The sequence below is a fragment of the Amblyomma maculatum genome, chromosome 7 (genome assembly GCF_055883805.1).
Source record: "Amblyomma maculatum isolate TAMU_Amacu chromosome 7, ASM5588380v1, whole genome shotgun sequence".
Lineage (NCBI taxonomy): Eukaryota > Metazoa > Arthropoda > Arachnida > Ixodida > Ixodidae > Amblyomma > Amblyomma maculatum.
This window is the reverse complement of record NC_139350.1, coordinates 24,324,311-24,342,623: the sequence shown is the minus strand read 5'-3', so window position 1 is coordinate 24,342,623 and position 18,313 is coordinate 24,324,311. Positions and strand designations below refer to the sequence as shown.

General features: G+C 48.6%; 1 protein-coding gene across 7 annotated transcripts in view; it reads right to left on the bottom strand.

Annotated features, from left to right (window-relative positions):
* LOC146182824 (rap guanine nucleotide exchange factor 6-like) overlaps nt 1-18,313 on the bottom strand; it is a 582,921-nt gene that overhangs the window by 474,297 nt on the left and 90,311 nt on the right. For all 7 annotated transcript variants that reach the window (XM_084608931.1, XM_084608930.1, XM_084608929.1 and 4 more), the window contains exon 4: nt 1,631-1,714. In XM_084608931.1, the coding sequence (XP_084465057.1) occupies nt 1,631-1,714 (84 nt within the window). The remainder of the gene's footprint in view (nt 1-1,630; nt 1,715-18,313) is intronic.

Sequence of the window (18,313 nt, the reverse complement as noted above, 5' to 3'; positions counted from 1 at the left end):
GAGAGCTTCGGAGACCGACGCGGAATCTGGACGTCTGCCTCGGCCCGTCAAGACGGGGTAATCATAACCCTGAGGCTGAAGTAAATGGGCGCGTGCCTATATTCGTAGTAAGCGAACTGGAAGACCGGTCCGGACTGCTGACGCGAGTTAGTACGCCGTGTCCGCGTGAATCTGACACAGGAGGATTGCCTCTGGCTGCTTGGACAGTGGGTGGCCATCGTATGTACGTCTCAAGATCGAGGACAGCCTATCACAGTCGTGAGCAGCGAAAGAGACGGCATCTAGTGTAGCGCGCAGAGGTCGTTTGCGCGAGCTTTTTGTACGTCAGCTGGCGCAAGATTGTGCGTTTCGCAGGCGTCCCCATAACGCGCACTTCGAAGCCCTATTATAAATAGCCGAAATGATCCGGACGCGCTTACCATGACATTTTTCACGGGAATTTTACCACTCACCTAACGTCGCACAAGCGCACCGAAATACTCTCGAACAAGCCGTTTCGCATTTAGGACTGCAAAATACGCGCCTCCGGCTTACCACACCCTCTCTTTTAAGAATGAAAAAAAAAAAAAAAAAAGCACGTATAGACTTTGATGAGGCTTTGGACCATGCAGTTACGGGCCACTGGACACGGAAAAACATTGCCGCTTATATTTTATAAGCACAAAAAAAAAAAAAAAAAAAATTATATATACCACCAAAGAGACGAATATCAGCTTTCCGAGCACCATCCACTCTGCATGCACATGTGCATGTATGACGGAACCCACAAACTACACCCAGCACAAGCTCCTCTTCAGCAGAGGCATGTTCCGCCTGCATGCGCAGTCTCATTATGAGTTCCTGTGCCCGGGCACGCGGATACACACCATCCTGTCGAGCAAAGGAGGCAGCTTCTTCACACTTCGCCTTCCACGGCCCACAGTAGGGGGAAAAAAAAAGAAAATAGAACATTGAGGAAATTGAATTTCCATTTATATATTCTAGTATAAAAATTCCTTCTTAATTTTTCTTCTTTTTTTTTTTTCAAATCAGTCGCGTCAATCAAGTTGTATCACTTGAAATGTTGCTGACAAGGTGGCTATAGCCGCTGAGCCCAAAGTTCGAAAACTAATTCATCCAACACCGAATTGATTTTTATGCTCGAAATCACCTCATCTGATAGCGTAATGTGCGCTAGGAAGAGATTACACCGTAGCCCTGCTCAGTTAAATAAACAACGGATCATGTTCTTGGATCACTTGATTTACTCCAAGAGGAAAGGCGGATGATCATGCATGGAAGGGAAGTGACACAAATAACCTTGTCAATGCATGCAAAGACCCGTTCTGTTCGCCTTGTGCCCGACACAAAAGAGACCAGCGGATACCGTAGACGCGGTTCTCGTGGCGTGAAAAGCGGACGCCAGATACCCCAGCGTGGCTGCAGCGGATGAACGCCGCACCGTGAGAGCATGCACGGCCCGCAGCTTTGCGTCCACTGAGTGGCGCTTCCGTTTGCGCAAAGGATCACGCCGCACAGTTGAACAGCACTGAGCTCGAATCTCGAGCTGAATGCCTTCCTCTGCGCTACGCCTCCTCAGGAGGCCGTGTAAGAGGTATATAGAGATGGGCGATGGTGCGCTCCGACTCACCTGCTCCTCGGCAGATACATGGAACCGTTGATGAAGACGGATCCGGAGAGGAGGATGTACCAGCACTTGCTGAGCTCTCCACGACTGCGAGTGAAAGAAATAAATAATTACCCGATGAATAAAGACGGAACACACAGCCGGAATATTTTTTACAAGCACATTTGTCAACGGGAAGGTGTTTATGAACGCGCGTTTATGTAGCATATGACAATAAATTCGTCTACAATAATCAATATATTCGCAGACATCTCATCGGCAGTCTCGTAGTTTTTTTTTTTTTTTTTCGATTAAAGTTATTGATATCACCAAAAGTGTTCCACATTGATTTTCTGCAGAAGTCTTCACCGCTCGATGCGAATAAAGGATTTCAAAATATCGTGCTTAGCACCAGAGCATTGGAGCATTCCCTTCATTATTTACATAACAGTATCTTGCAATATTCAAGTTGCATCAAAATTAAAGTTGGTGTCCGAAAAAACTGGACATGATTGAGTGAGTGGGTGAGTGAATGAGGGAGGGAGGGAGCAAAAATACATTGGTTACGTGTAGTGCTGACAAGACACTTATCGATTCGCTTCAGTAAGCACATGAATTCTGTTGTTTTCCGAAGTTGCGCTGCCGCTGTCCGCCGTTAGATGTGGCATGTATATATCATGCATTATATGCAATTATATGCGCCATGTTATGCTAATCCAACGTCACATAGCTACAGCGTGACGTAAGTCGGCGCAGGCGCGTTAAACATCCCCAGGTGGTCGAAATTATCCGGAGCCCTCCACTACAGTTTACATCATAGCCTAAGTCGCTCCGAGATGTTGAACCCCATAAACCGTATCTGCCACTCCGTATAGAGTATATTGTTTCTATGTCTACATGTCGCTCGTATTTTAATGTTTTTGTTTTGTTTTTTTTTCATAGCTCAAGGGTCGCCATGGTGCGTGCTCGAAGTTGCTGCAGCGTGCTCGCAGAGGTAACACTACATACCTAAGACTATAAACCACTTAATATAGCCCCTCCAGTATTGCTATTAGGCTCGACGGCAATCGTCAGGGCACGTGCTGATGGTCGCGAAATAGTTACCCACATATATGCCACAGAATTATGCATAACAATGACCGGCCTGGCTCAAGAAAACACCTTCAGCGTAGTTGCCTGATCTACTACTAACAGCTTATCTTCCACTACGTGCGAAGTAGCGCCGAAGGATAACGGCGGTCCCTATATATGTGCAGTTCTCTATCTATAGCTTCTTTCAGGACGGACGCGGGATATGGACATGCTGCATAAATAAAGCGTCCCTAATTAGGCCACGGTCTTAAGACGCTAACTATGCGCAGCTGCGCAGGCTATACACGGGAGACTTAACGGCCCAGCTTTGGATGAAAACAACTGGGAGGCTTTGTTGCCCTGATCCCGGCTCAGCCCTGCGGCTCTGTCGAAGCGCCGCGGCTACTGGCTACGTCGCTTTGAATCGCTTAGTCAGTCATCGCCTGAAAGATGTTGAGCTGAAATTTTCTTCACTGGCATTTTCTCCTGCGAGCGACCTAGCAAAAGAAGAGGAAAGCTTTTTTGCGAAGGAGTGAGGAGACAAAGACCCTTAGCTATAGGGAAGGGCGAGTATAGTTTTGGTGAAAAATATTTCCGCGGTGCTTGTAGCTGCGTGTCTCTGCGCTTACACTAAGACAAAGTCATCCGCTGCTCCAACTAAGCGCGAAGCTGTTTAGGTCTAGCAACGCGATGGGAGCGGTGTACGCCAGCCAAACGTGTCGCTGTAAGAATCGCGTCACTAGCTTGGGCTCAATATATTCTCGCCCTTGTACGAAGGTATAACTTGCCTATTTCTATTTTTAATATGTCCAGTTACCAGTATATCAAACAACGCGATCCCCTCCGAGTTCGATATAACAGGATTCGGCTGTATTTCGTCAGAGATCGTTGGGAATGTGGGGGTCCTTTTAATGACCACCACTTTTAGAAAAGAAGTTACCATGATAACAGCCTGTTTTTTGACGCATCGTCCTCAGGATCACCTTAACTGTTGAAAGTATGTATGATCCGTTCTTCCCGCGGTGACGCAGTGGTTAGGGGGCTCGATACTGATCCGGAAGATGCAGGTTCGATTCCGCCCACGGCGCCGCGTTCCGATGGAGACGAAACGCAAGGTGGCTGTGCACTGTGCTATGAGAGTTCATGTTAAAGAACACCAGCTGGTCAAAGTTTCCGGAGCCCTCCCCTACTGCTTTCCTCATTGCCGCTTTGATACGTTAAACACTCAAAGCAAGCTATAATCCGTTCTACGCACGATCATCAAGTCCTCTCCACGAAGTCCTCAAGTGCTTATATGCGACACAATGGACAAAACTAAAACCCAGAGGCTGCTTTCAAACCGCAGGAACACTGCGAATGCATTCAGAGAGAGCGCGCAGCCACTGCCGCTCCAGTGTGGCCAGGTATATAGTATCGAATCTCGCTAGCTCACGTTTCTTAACACCTCAGACTTGTAAGCGCGATGCCCAAGCCCTTGCGGGCGAAATAATGTGCTCATCGGATCCGCTAGAATGTATGCTGCATGCATTAGAACATATGTAACGGAACTTGGAATTGTTTTAATGTGTTCAGTGTTGATATACTTCGCGCCAAAATTTTAAAACTATTTCTGCATCCTACCACCGTCGCAGAATGTGGCAGAGGGCTTCAATGTACGCCTCGAAGCAGTGCATCGCTGCCAGGGGCACAGCTGTCGGGTTAGCGTTCGTCCTGGGGCGCCCGTTATTTTTTATTTCGAGGCTAATAAGCAGCTCAGCTTGTCCCTTATATGCCCGCAATAAAAGTTGTAAAACACGTGACAGCGTATACAGGCCCGAGGTCATAAAATAACATTATACAGCTGCTGTACAAAGTGAAAAAAAAAAAAAAAAAAAATCAGCGTTCGATTTAGCGTATATATAGTTATGCCAAATGAGGTGCCCGAGCACTTCGGTCCTTACTTTGGTTTCGGGGTCTGGTCGCGCAGGCTCACTACAGTCGTAATCTGCCCTGTTATGTCAAAGATCACCTGACATGGGCATAAATCCCCACGATATACAAGCCGCACGGATGAGGCTGCATGACGTAGGAGTACTGTGTTTCAATAGGGGCCTAATTAAGGGTCCCGGTGGAATCGATTCCCATTGCAAAAGTGCTGCCCACGTTGTGACGTCACGCGCATCGCCAACCAATCAGTGATCCAGCCATGCCAACAAGCACCGGTCAGGAGAAATGCACTGCAAACAAGCGTCGGGAAATGCTGGAGTGATTTGCTTTTAACGCACTAAAAACGCACTGAAAAAATCGCGCACGTTCGGAGAATTCCGATCACTAATTACTCCTTGTAATAATTTCTGGAAATAGCCAAATGAAATGCGACCCAAGTAGGCCCTCTGCATACTGGTCACCTTTGCTACAATGGTTGAAGATGGAAGACGTGCAAAATTAATACGACTCTCAAGAAGAGCAGAGATAGCATATTGTGAACGAGCGCGGGGGCAAAGAGGTCTTCAGACCACACAAAGGAAAAAAAAAAAAAGAAGAAGAAGAAAAATAGAGAGACGGGAAGACGTCAAGCCCATTTCAACATTGTTACACCACGATGAGTATTTTTAGGAAAAAAAAAAAAAAAAAAAAAAACGCCTCACGAAAGGGAGGCGCCTGCCAACAGTAGCCTCTAACGAAGGCATTCACTAGCGAAACGTTTCACCCGTTTGCAACTTCCGCGTTAAGAGCGAAGCAGAATTTCGAAAAACAGAATCTTGGCGCTGACGCCCAAAAGCTGAGCGCGGCTTCAAATGCCAGGGGACAGCTAAGTTGGTTCTCTTATGTCTGCGCTGCATCTGATTGCGTTTTCCGCTTTTGTGAATGGGCATTTTCGTTTGCCATAGTGCTGAACTGCGAACTGAAGTCGGAATGCCACTTTGACGGTCTGTTGGAAGACATTTATGAGTATTCCTGGGAATAAGGAGTAGAGAATGGAGGAGGGGGAGGGGGGGGGGGTGCTATTCTCAGCTAATTTTACGTTCTTTCCGATTTCTGTTTCATGTTTGTTTTGTCTACCGGAAGCCCGAATCCGCTGCAAAAGAAAGCATGATCGGTCTTGCGCTTCTGCTAAATTAACCACTGGCAAATATGCCCCCCTCTCCCTTCGTAATTCCCTTCGGTTCGAACCACCAGCTGCTGGCCCAAGAAAAACTCCTCCGAAACCTCCTCGCCCCAATCAAACTCTCCAGACCGAGTGTATTAGTAGCTGGTGCTCGGGACACGCAGAAACCCGAACGATTAGGTAACAGCGAGAGGTGAGGCGCATACTCTTGAGCAAATGTTTGGAAGAGAAAAATGCCCACAGCAATGACCTTTAGCAACATGGGAAGATAAGCAGCCATAGACTAGGGGCGTAATGGGTAGCGAACTTGTACCGCGGCGTAAAGAATCGTAAGGCGCACAAGGCCGCCTACTGCAAGAAAAACACAATTGTGTTTTTCATGTACAGGCAGAGATGGAAAGGAAGTGATCTTTCATTTTATTTCTGGAAACTTTCAAAACTGCAGACAACAGTTACATAAGTGCCGCACTAGTGTGAGTAACAGGCTACAGTCTACGTATTTCAATTCGCATGCCTGACATGCCGATCCTAAATAATCACTTTCCAGGCCGCGGACAGGAAGCTCACATTGCTGTAGAATGCCTCGATGCCCGCGTCCGAAATTTGCGGAGCCCTCCAAGAGGCTACGGCATATCTCATAGCTTGAGTGCCTTCGGAACGTTAAATCCCATAAACTAAACCAACCGTGCCCGCGAAAGTACCAAAGATTGCTTAGAATGCCGCGATAGCCAAGGCGGAGGCGAGGGCCTCGTGCCTCGATGCGCGCGCCTAGAATCGATTATGGAAACTTGGCGCCATCTGTCGAGCGTGAAACAACCTTCCAACGCTCCCGCGCGCATTCGAACACGCACTCGCTCGCTTGCAGTTTACGTCACAACAGGTCACTTCGAATTCAACGTTCAACTTGCGAATTTAAACCAGAGCCGTAATGCTAATCGCATAGTAAAAGCCCTAATCTCAATCAGGGGGACATCCGAACCAGGCCGTGAGGGAAGAGATGAAGGAGAGGGGGGTGAAAGAAAAGACGCCGGAGTTGATTTTTGACGCTCACTAGCATCGCGCAGCACAAGGACGCCTTTTCCATTTCGCCTCCACCGTAACGCGGCCGCTAAAGTTGGGATTCGATCCCGCGACGTTGTGGCCAGAAGCTGGATACCATTGCCAGGCTGCTTCTGCTGTTGCTCTGACAACCGGTGCTGTCAAAGTAGCCTTATATCGATAAGATCGACATGCTAGAGTAGTAGGCCTGTTTTGTTCCACCAGTTCATAATTTTCCGCTCTATGACTTCCAGTACGCTTAGTTCTCTTTATCACTTCGGACAAATTGCATGGGAGGAACGAAGGAAAAGATGCTTATGCCACAAAGTGTTCACAGGACAGCAGTTGCTCAGGGCTGTTGCTATCGTCGGCTGATATTTGCTGTGAAAACTGCGACTAAGCACATTTTTACGGTAGCACCCAAATGGCAAGCAGTTCTTACACTGAAAAGGACGAGCCTGCAGTGGATCCGATCGGTAAATCAATCGGATATACCTTAAGTTCTGATCAGAAGCAGGAGCCAGAGAATATGGAAACTCCGAACATTTTACGAAGAGCCGCACTATCGCTGGTGTATCGCTTTCCCCCTTTCCAAAAGAGAGAGAGAGAGAGAGAGAGAAAAAAACTTCGGAACAAAGAATTCGTGAAACAGTTTGCAAATGGAATATTTGATGCCTGTATATACTTCCTTGCGTATCACGCTCCTCGTACAGCTGATAGATGACGGCAGGTTCCTGCTGCGACCATTACTGCCACCTTAAAGTATGCCATTTAATGTAGGATCAACAAGCCTGCTCTCGGATACCTACACGATGTGAAGCCTACTGGACGGCTAAGGAAAGCATCACCGCAGCTCGCCTGCTCGCGCATTATGAGTTGTGGCGTGCTGTGTTGACTGGAATTGTGAAAAGTCTTGAAGCTCTATGAATTTCAACTGACACCGATGGAACCGAAAATGACTACATTTAGGAGTATCGCGAGGAGCTGAGCCAAGCAGCGGCGACGGCAATACAGAAACGTTGACAAAGAGCGTCAGTCTGTACGGCGCAATGGAGTAGTTACTCCGCAGTGTAAGATATAATATGGAACTGAAAAATGCCGCCTTCTTCTAAGGGCCGTACTACGCCAAAAACCACGAATAAAACAGTGCAGTCCTGACCTTAGTCGAATAGGCACAATAATTAAACTGGAATCGGTCTCCTTGCTGCAGAGCACAGCGAAACGGCAATGGTGTACGCATCTTGTTTGCCCTTAGGCACCTCCCGAGGAGAGGGCGATTGGCCTAAATCAGTTCAACTATTTCAAACGCACTTCTCACTATGTCTTCCATATACTCGTTTTGGTTTGTGAAGTTCGACGTCCCAAAGCGACTCAGGCTATGAGAGACGCCCTAGTACAAGGCTCTGGAAATTTCGACACGGGAGCCTTGCTTTCCACTTCCATCGAAACGAATCCCCTGCTGCAGAGACCGACCATGTTCCGTTTGTGACTGAGTGAAAAGGTGGCGCGAAAGAAGGTTTGCACTTGGCCCCGTGACTTGCTTAAACGCAAACTAGCCTCCTGAAGGAGCAGCCTGAACTAGTATGAGGTCTTGTTCGCCCAGTGCACGCAATAAGCATAGTGAGCCCAGCTGTGAGAGAACCGAGCTTTGTTTACTTGTATGAATATTAAACCACACAATTTTAATGCGCAGGAAACAGGCTTTCTACCTCCTCAGGATTCGAAATTGCAATGCGGCTGTTTCTACATTCTTTCCCCGGTATTAAAGTCGAAAACTAAAGCTGGCAGGAAAAGAGACCATTGGTTACCTCTTTGGGAGTCGCAATCATGCAGTTGCAATTCTCATGAAGTGCGAGCGCTTCCCTTGTGAAGATCGACCTCAGCACGCCTTTAACTTGTTGTTGGCTCTGCATCACATGGATGCTGAACTACATAAAAGGTGGCCAGCTAGAACAGACAACGAAAGAACGGGTCGCAACTTTCGAAGCTGCGTGCCTGCTTCCTACATCTTCAAGGTATTGCACTTCCCGAAAGCAAAGGCCCTCGCTTACTGTGCAGGCGACTGACCTGTGTTCCATCACTGAGAGAAGGACAAGTCTTACTCATAACTTTTTCTTGAAACAAAAGGCTCACTCACAAGCCGGTGCAGCGTATATAATCACAATCGCCGAATCTTTGTGTAGCTTTGCGAAACCAAGGTGCAGAAAGACGTGGCCGCAAGCACGATAGAAAACGTTCGAAAACATTTCTCTGCCCGACGAAAGAGAAGGCGCCTCCAAAAGATGTGGAATTAATTTCCTGGTGACATTCGCCCTTTTCTCGTGCCGAAAGTCCAAACATGCAGGGGAGAAAAAAAGCAATTTCAACTGGCTCGAGCGGTGTACTAAAGCTGAAAGGACATCTCCCCGTTGACAGTGTAACGAGAGGAGCTTCTTGGCGCTCGCCGGAAACCAGCGAACAGCGCGTTTGCTATCCGCAATGAGGCCTCCGAATCTGTGAAAGCGTTTGCCACACATCCGCTTTACTTCCCCTTTTCGCTTCCTGCGGCCTCGTGGGCGCGTTCTCCAGCTCGCGCTTGTTGTGGTTGTCGTCATCATTGTTGTGAGCTTCTATATAGGTGCAGCATATTGTTAGCTACAAACTTGGGAAGCCCAAGACACGCTCAAAGCGCTGCAAAAGAAAAAGAAATGGCAGTGGCTTAGCTCAGCTATGCCAGGATATACGTAGCGAGAGGTAGGTTTCCTTGACTAAGCTTCTTGTAATCATTCATGTTTAGCAATGAGAGACAGCTTTATTTATGCTATAGGGGACACTTTGGACCACTAAAGCGCGATGAAGAGAAATTGCGTGGTGGTCTGAAGCCCTTCCCTACGGGGCCTCTTTCTCCCTAGCTATATTCACTCCCACCTTCTTCCTTTTCCTCACGACTCGGTTAAAGTGTCCGCTGAAAATTCTGACAGATACTGCGGGTTTTCTTTCCTGTAAACCAATTTGAAACGCCGCTGATGCCTGCTGCACTGAATCTGCTTCTATAGGCTGTGTGGTGCGACGTTCGAGGAAGCGCCAAATGAATGACGCCGTGCGGAAGCCTGGATCGAACGCCCGGCGGTGTCAATTTCGTATATGCGTGAATCGCCTGGTGACATCACCAGTCGTGACGTCATGACCGGATGTGACTTCATGATGACGTCACTATGCGATAACATCATAGCCAGTCATTGCAATTACTAATGACTAATTAGTACTAGTTATTGACTAGTTAGTCATTAGTTGGCACTGGTTAGTGACTCAGTTCAGTTCAATTCAGTCGTGTCCGACTCTTCGTGACCCTATGGACCATGTCACGCCACGCCTTCCGGTCTCTCACTATCTTCCTAACATCACATAACTTCATCTGCAGTGCCTCGAGGATGCCATCTAACCATCCTGTTCGCTGCCTACCCCTTCTCTGGCGACCCTCAACCTTTCCCAACATCAAATCTTTCTCCAGCGACTCCTCTCTTCTCATCAGATGGCCAAAGTAGCTGAGCTTTAACTTTAGAATTTGACCCTCCAATGAGCAGTCAGGGTTTATGGTCGACAATATCGACTGATTTGATCTTCTGGCAGTCCAAGAAACTCTCAAGAGTCTTCGCTAGCACCACAATTCAAACGCGTCAATTCTTCGGCGGTCAGCCTAATTAGTGACTAGTTTGTCACTAATTAGCACTGGTTAGTGACTAGTTAGCCATCAGTCATTAGTATTACACCACTGATGTAGGTCGACAGAGATGATGTAGAAGCGGTGCGACCACGACTCGGCCACCGCCACGGCGCGACCAGCACCACAGCGAAAATGCGACTTTGCGGCCAATGTATAGCTCTCGCTACAAAAGAGGGAGTTTGTAAGCATGTGTAATCCAGTAGTATGCAGTACATTTGGCTGTTCACACTAAACCCTGGCCAATCCCCCTCCTGGGCATGTGCCATTTAGCAAGGAAGAAGAAGAAGGTGATCCTATATTTCTCGTGCTATCGTCCATCATCTTATGCCCCTTTCATTGTTGTATATTCTTTTTCCTCTTCGAAGCTGCCTGGCTGATTATCCCCTCAATACCTCCCAATTCTTTTCCGATTTGTTGTTTGGACCATCAGCCTCATTACAATACAGAACCAAATTCAAAGACTAGTAGGAGATGGAATGTGTGAATCATTCAAAGCGCATCTCACCGCATTCCCGACTGGGTGTACTGCCCAACCTACGCAACATGAATTCACGGTACAAGCCCTTTCGACGCAATATGCGTAATGTGTTGCAGCTGGATAAGTTCGCCAACACAAATGACGCCAAGATATTTCAGAGACTGAACTTGAGGAATCGGTTGAATATATGATACGTCCGAGAAACAACTACGGGATTTTGTACAGAAGACGAAGACAAGAGAATAAAGTGTGCACACGAGCAATGACTCTGCACACGCTTCCGTCCCCCCCAAGTCGTTTACTTTTTTACACTGCGTCCTATTTGAAACGCCCTCCGATTTCATTCAGTTAGCCATAAAATTAAACTACCAAGCGGGATATTAAGCGCGCACATTGTGCTGATTGAATCCCGTTCATTGAGCCTTCCATTTGTCCTAACTGGGGTGGCCCGAGTACTGCCTTCGTAATTTCATGCCTGACGCTATCGGCTTCCATCTAAACACGCAATTCTGTTTCTCCACGTCTACCAGAAACAGAAGCATAGCAACGAAGATTCCAATATTCAGCTACTTCGCTTAGGGATCTACGCATATCGGCACTGGCTCAGCAAAAGACCGCTGGCTGGCGCAGTGCCAGATACAGGGGATATAAGGGTATAAGCTTACCCTGAAGGCGGACTCTAGCGGTCTCGGCCTCTTACTCTAGGTGAATAATCAGACGGGACTTTGAGAGAAAAAAAAAAAAAAAAGGCTCCATTTATTTTCTGGAAGCTGACGGCTCTCCGGACTTCGCGCTGCTCCGCTTGCAAGCCCTTCTAAAAAAAAAATTAAAAAAAAACAGGGCGGCGGTGGGATCTTGGACGTTGCCTTTTAAATTTTGTCCAGTTCGTCGTAGTCATCCCCCGGCCGATGCAAGCCGGAACCGTTGACGGTTCGAAGCACGAATCCGAGTAGAGGAGTGTCCAGCTTAGAAGACGACGCAGGCACAGGTCCGTTGGGTCCCGGGAACGAGGCGTTAATGGTGTCAAACGAGAAGTTCGCCAAAGCCAGTCTAGCCATAGCAGGATGCTGCAAGCCAAAGTCCACCTGCCTTTCCGAGCGCGGTCGCATCGCAACTCCGAGCGCCACAGATATCACAACGAGGACGAGAAGGCCTGCTGCCACCATCATTGTGATTTTCGATTTCCTGAGGTTGTGGACGGGCGATGAGTGCTGACTTCGTAACAAAAGTTCCGTGCCCGACGACGTACTGTGTAACATCCCGGAGCGAGTCGTGGCGCACCACCTGGCGCCGGGCGCAGACAGCAGCCCGGTCGTTTTGGGCCTATCAACGAACCAGCGACCCGCTCAATCCAGGCTCGCGATGGTGGTGCGAGCCGGCTGACAGGCGGGCGATGGTGGTCGTCAGGGGCTCCTGGTGGTCTGGAGCACCGAGGAATGGCTCGCTCCGCTGCCGGAGAGAGCGGGGGGCCGCCTGGACTCGGGTCGCTGGGTGCTGAGAAGGCCTGCGGACAGCAGAGGCTCGCTGGTGCAGGCAGGCAGGACCGAACGTCCGAGCCGGTCTGAGCTCAGCCGCTGTCTGGGGAAGGCAGTCGGCGGGCCGCACGAGGAAACGTGCAGCGCGTGCTGCGCCTCGAACGTGCGAACAGCGCCCTCGCTGAAACCACTTCTTCGTCGCACTAAATATAGCCGGCATATAAATTATGAAAATTTCACCAAGGGGCTACACATATAAACATTTGAGGCGTTAAACTCAGACAGCAACTAACGCCACTCGTTCTGGACACGTGAACCGAACGTTTAATTGTGTAAAATGTCCTAAATCAAATTGCACCAATCGTTTCGTCGTCTTCGTGCGCCAGGCGCGTGGTCCAAACTCTGGCTGACAGCCCGGCGTGGGCGTGTCCCATTTCAACAGGTGCCAAAAAAACAAAGTTCACGGTATGCTTCTTGTGAAACACCGCGGAGCTCTCACACGCGCTGTTGTTAAACGTCGACTTACCGCTGGCTAGCCCTGCGACCTTCGCATGCGATGAAAGAAAAGGCAGTCGACGCCGACGAAGAGATCAACGAAATGAGAAAACTTCTTGAAGGGAGAGAGAAATTGTTTTTCCAAGAACATGTGTGTCCCCCCCTCCCCCCCCCCCCCCTTCTCCCGATATATGTGCTTTTCTTCGAAGGTACAAAAAAACAACAACAACAACAATAAGTGCATCAAATCGGAGCCGTGTGTGACTAACCAATGCCACTTGAAGCAGGAATAACAACATTACTGCAGACATCGTATTTTATTTTTCTTTTCCCACGAGCCCAGATATTTAGTTCAAGACAACACTTGAAAGAAACGGAACAAAGAGGAATGTGATACGAGAATTCAATGCATTCTGCTTGAACATATGTAGACAGCGAAATGTAGAGGCCCTTATAAACGGTATATTTTATGTGCAGATGTCGCTAACACGAAAGCTGTACTTTTATCTATTTTTACGGTAAATAGCCTGAAATTTGCTCGCGATTATCAATTTTTGGCAGGATATAACTTCAATGATGACTGAAAAATGACCGGCAATACCTCTAAGTCGTTCTGGTTCCCGTCAAAGCAATTGACCCATCTCCCTAAACTCGGCATGCCGCAAAAGTCATAACGAAGCCGTCTACACCTTAAAAAAAAAAAAAGAAAAAAAAAATCGGGACAAAATTTAGCATCGAGGTCCAACACTTACGCACTTGACGCCACACGGGAAGCGCATTAAAGAGAGCTATGAGGTATGCCTGTCGATAAAACAAACGCCTTATTACAGCAGCCGTCGAAGTACCGCGCTCACGTTCCGTGCGTTCCATCATGCGTTCACTCAGCAGCAACTCCAGGCCTCAGAGTAACGATTAAAGATCTGCTGGACACGACCTATGAGTATCGTGCTTAGCGGCCTCAGTTTCATTACTTCGATCTCCTGTTACGAGACCTCAATCGGGCTGTATAGTGTCAGAGAGAACAATCATCCCGAATGCGGGCTTACACACAGCAGTGGAGCGCAGTTGGTTAATATAATCACTGAGAGCAGCTTTGTTAGCTTTCCCTAATTGTGGTTGACCGCAACGCAGGCTTGCGACAGCGTGGTCCTCGCAGAAAATTAAGACGCCGCTCTCGAAGGCGGGGCCGTACAATGAAGTCCCGGACCCTCATTCAGCTCCCTAGACGAAAAATGAGATTCACAAGACATCGACAGTTCTACGTTATTGCGCCGTCAATGATCGACGGCGCCCCGATCGAGCGTCTCAATCCCAGCACAAAGGAGTCACCCGCAACCGATAAAACGCCTTCAATCCCTTCGGACACGCCCAGCTGCCAAGACAACTTGCATTCGTCCATATTTTGCCACCCTATACCGCTGCGCGAAACGAAGCGCTATTTTCGCGTACGGTGTCGCCGGCGCCGTAAAGCTGCGGTCACCCCTGTGTACACGAGCGGCTGCGAATTCGCATCTGCCGGGACGAAAATCGCAAATGGCACTGAACCTCAATAACTACGAGGTGCTGCTACCATTTCGATTTTATTAAACACCGAGGTGAACAAAGCATGCCTATTACGAGGAACTGGCCAGGAATAAGGTGGTGGCTGCCAAATGCGCGACAGCCTTGTGAAATGAATAAAAGACGATTAAATGCCCGGTTAGGCTTAGTGTCAGTACCTTCTTTCTTTTCTTCTTCTTGTACTTCTTTCTCTTTCACTTCTCCTTCTCCTTCGTTCTACGCCAAAGCTGTTGATACATTACGACGCCCAGCGCCAAAGAGAGCTAGCCACTGAGTACAGCGTGGGCCCAGAGCGTCTTACTTTCCTTCGCGAAACGTTTATTTTACCTTTGAGGGACAACTGGCCCCTGCTAAGTTGTGGGTGTGCACTTTGAGGCGAGGGAGCACAGGCTCTTATGGAGAAGAAGGCAAAGAAGAAGTCGGCGAGGAAAGTGTAGAAGAAGTTGACGATAAAGAAGAAGAAGAACCATTTATTTCGTTTTATTTTCATTTTCACGGTAAAAAACAAGGCCTGCAACACCACCAAGGACAAGGACAAACTTCCAGAAGTGACCATATAAGCAGCAGTGTTTCAAAAAGCAACTGGAACAAGACACTGAAACATCTTTCCGCACCTCGAATGTCAGGTGGCTCGTGCTAGTGTTCCATTTCGCTGCAGGGTTTCGGGTATCTACCGGTGTATTTCGCTTTCCTTCGTATATTTCATTCTTCCTTAGCAATAATTTCACGCTGTTTTTTTTTTTTTTCGATTGAAATACCAATTCCAGGTATATATATGTAAACCGTTTCGGTCAGAGGTGCTCCTCAACCTGGTCTGTGTGTCCACGATAGGTTACTCCTCGAATGTGTTTTTCCACGCAGTGGTTCTCCCGCCATACCGATGCCTCTTTTGGAGAGCCCGACCGCCCGAACAGCGAGCAGGGTGCTCAGATCGCCACGCCCAACATCCTTCGTGCCGCTGGCTGTGCACTCCGTTTAGGTGCTACAGCGTGAGGGCTGCTTGACCAAGGTATGTGTTGCAGCAACCTTCAACGGTCGTCTAACCGCCTTCTTCTGCCGCACTTTGCTCGAAGCAGGATTATCATTTACGACGATGATTTTCTAACGAACCCCTCTGTAATGCTGAACGCTTCTGAGAGGTTGCGCTAGTGCCACTCGTCACTGCAGCCGCTTTGCTCATGCCTGCAGGTGCCATCAAGGTTGCCGCTGTCGCCAGAACGATTTGCCTGTCAAAATTGAAACCTGTGGGCCGGGCGCTGTTACGGCTAGCCATGGGCTCACCCCGGCACTCATGCACGCCTCTGAAGCTGACCATCACCAAGTGCGGAGTGCTTCGATGCCTGTGCCTACAAGTGGCAAATATCAGCGACCTAAGCGTGCGAGGGGAGCGCTGGTATCCTCGGTGATGACCCGAACGACCAGCGTGGCGCGTGTGGCCAAATCGAACGGTGTAGGCCTAAGTGACCGTGTTTATGTGCTCTGATAGCGGCTACGTTTCTTTCTTGCAGGCGAAGCTGCCGCCTTTTTATCTCAGGGACCACCTTGCTTCTCCTACGTCGAGGGCCAACGTGCTCGGAGCTGCGTGTGGGACCGCGATTCTTGCCACCGCTGGTCGGGTAGGAGCTACGCCGCGGCTTCTGGCAAGGTGTCGCAATTGCTGAACGGGTTGGCGCTGCGCCGTGGCTTCTGGCAAGGTGCCGCGATAGCAAGCCACGGCGTCCGAGCGAGCATCTTCCAGGGTCCAACCCCACCCAGGCCGCACCCGGCGCCGCCAATGTGATCACGTTGAGCCAGTAGGTCGCACGCCGGTAAGGGCTCTCAGTGAGTAAGCTTCCGAACAGCTTGGCTGGCGAATCATCTCTTCTATAGCCTTTGCACTAGGCTTACGTTGAAAGCAGTCTTAGAATATCTGCAATATGCATGTGTTCAAGTAAATTGAGAACATTTTGGTCGATATATCGAATGACAGCCGCAAGTATATGGCGAGTCGCATTTAATACGTTTGTGCCACGTCACCTGTCATATTTGCGCGACCGTGGGTGTCAGAAATTTCAGTCATTTACTCGGCCAGTACGAAAGTCACCATGACTCTCGTGATGAAATGAGCTAGCCTGTCAGCAGCGGCGCCTTGCTTTCCTGTCCTTGCACTATACTTTATTCAAATCGCAGGAGGCCCATGACGAATTCGTCGATGTTCCCGGAGGAGTGACATCGACCTCGGCCGGTGCTCCCCATGGCATTGTGCTGGGCAAAGCCTTCAACACACGCTTCCTATGGTCTGCGAACCCTCTAGCTGAACCCATCTACCTTCAGAGGTATTTTCTGGTGCCCGCAAGCCTGACGGCACACTTTGTTTGCTTGCTCTCTGTCGTTTTCTCTACGCGTGAGTTATAACTATGCACAAAGGCTGAATATTCTGATATAACGCTTGCCACTGCCAGTCCTATATGATTTTGGCCTGTGGAAGGTCACCTAGCAGGTAAAAACCCAGTCAAATCAGTACCAACCAGCGCTTGTTTAGCAACGCTTCACGAATGAAGGTCTCTTGTGCAAACTGTTAATGGTGAGGCAGCAAATAGTCGTTATGCTGAGCACTTGCGCTTTTTTTTTTTTTTTTTTTTTTTTTTTTTTTGAGAACAGCAAGCATTGCCTAGGATTCACGCGTTTCCCGGTCATCCCGGTACCAGCTGTACTTAGATTACATACTTAGCAAGGGTGCATATGGTGACAGACTTAGCGCGCACGCGGAGCTGCATGGCGCCTCTTCCATACAGAAGTGCTTTCTGTTATCGCAGGCTTCGTCACCGCCGAAGCATGTCCTGGATACGCTGCAGAATTCCAACAGCTGTTCATTGACTAAGGAATTTCACCTGTATGTCCTTGGGGAGTCCGTCGAGCAACAACGCTGCGGCACTCGTTCAAACCTGTCGTGTGTTGCCTCAAAGCTACAGTTCGAGACTGGTGAGTGCGCAGGAGTCAGCTTTCCTGGGCGTGGCTCGCCAAGAAACCCAACGTTGAAGAAACCCGCCTGTTTAAATCACAATGCCCATAGGGCTCTTAGGCCTCCAAAGAGGAAAGCTTAGCTCGTTTATGCCCGCATTTCGCTTTGTTTTTCCGAGGACGTCGCGCTGAAAAAAAAAAAAAAATGCTAGGGTTTTAACGTACTTAAGCCGAGTAAGACGTGCGAAAGTTTTTACGTAAAGGTTAATGGACATATTGAAAATGGCGCAAAAAACCAGGACCAAGGAGTAGAAGGACACAACACGAGCGTTTCTTCGCAGCTTCAGCGCTTCTTCACGGAGGCTTTTTACATTTCAAGACAAGGGAGTACACGCATAAGCGCACCGTCGATTTCTTTAACACAAAAAGAACTGGGATATCTAGACCACACACGGAACTAATCTCTCCCGTCGCTTCCTTCACCTTCTTTATTGGTAACTTTTGTTTGCTTTCGTGACTATGAGCCTCTTTGCTTTTGCACCTTATCTTAGTTAATAAGCATGTCTTGATGCTATCACGTTTGTTTTCTTTTGTTTTAGTTTCGTAAGATGGGTATTTATTCCGTGCTTTTCAATAAATGGTTTAGTTGCGAAAAAATGCTCTTGTGTCCTTCTACTCCTTGGTGCTGGTTTTTTGCGCCACCTTCAATATCAACAAGATTCAACTCGCCCAACTTTCAACCTTACTACAAGGTTAACGGAGTTAGTGGAGACGACATGCAATGCGCCCCACCGTGGTGGCGCAGTCGTTAGGGCGCTCGACTGCTGTGCCCAAGGATGCGGGATGGAATCGCGGCCGC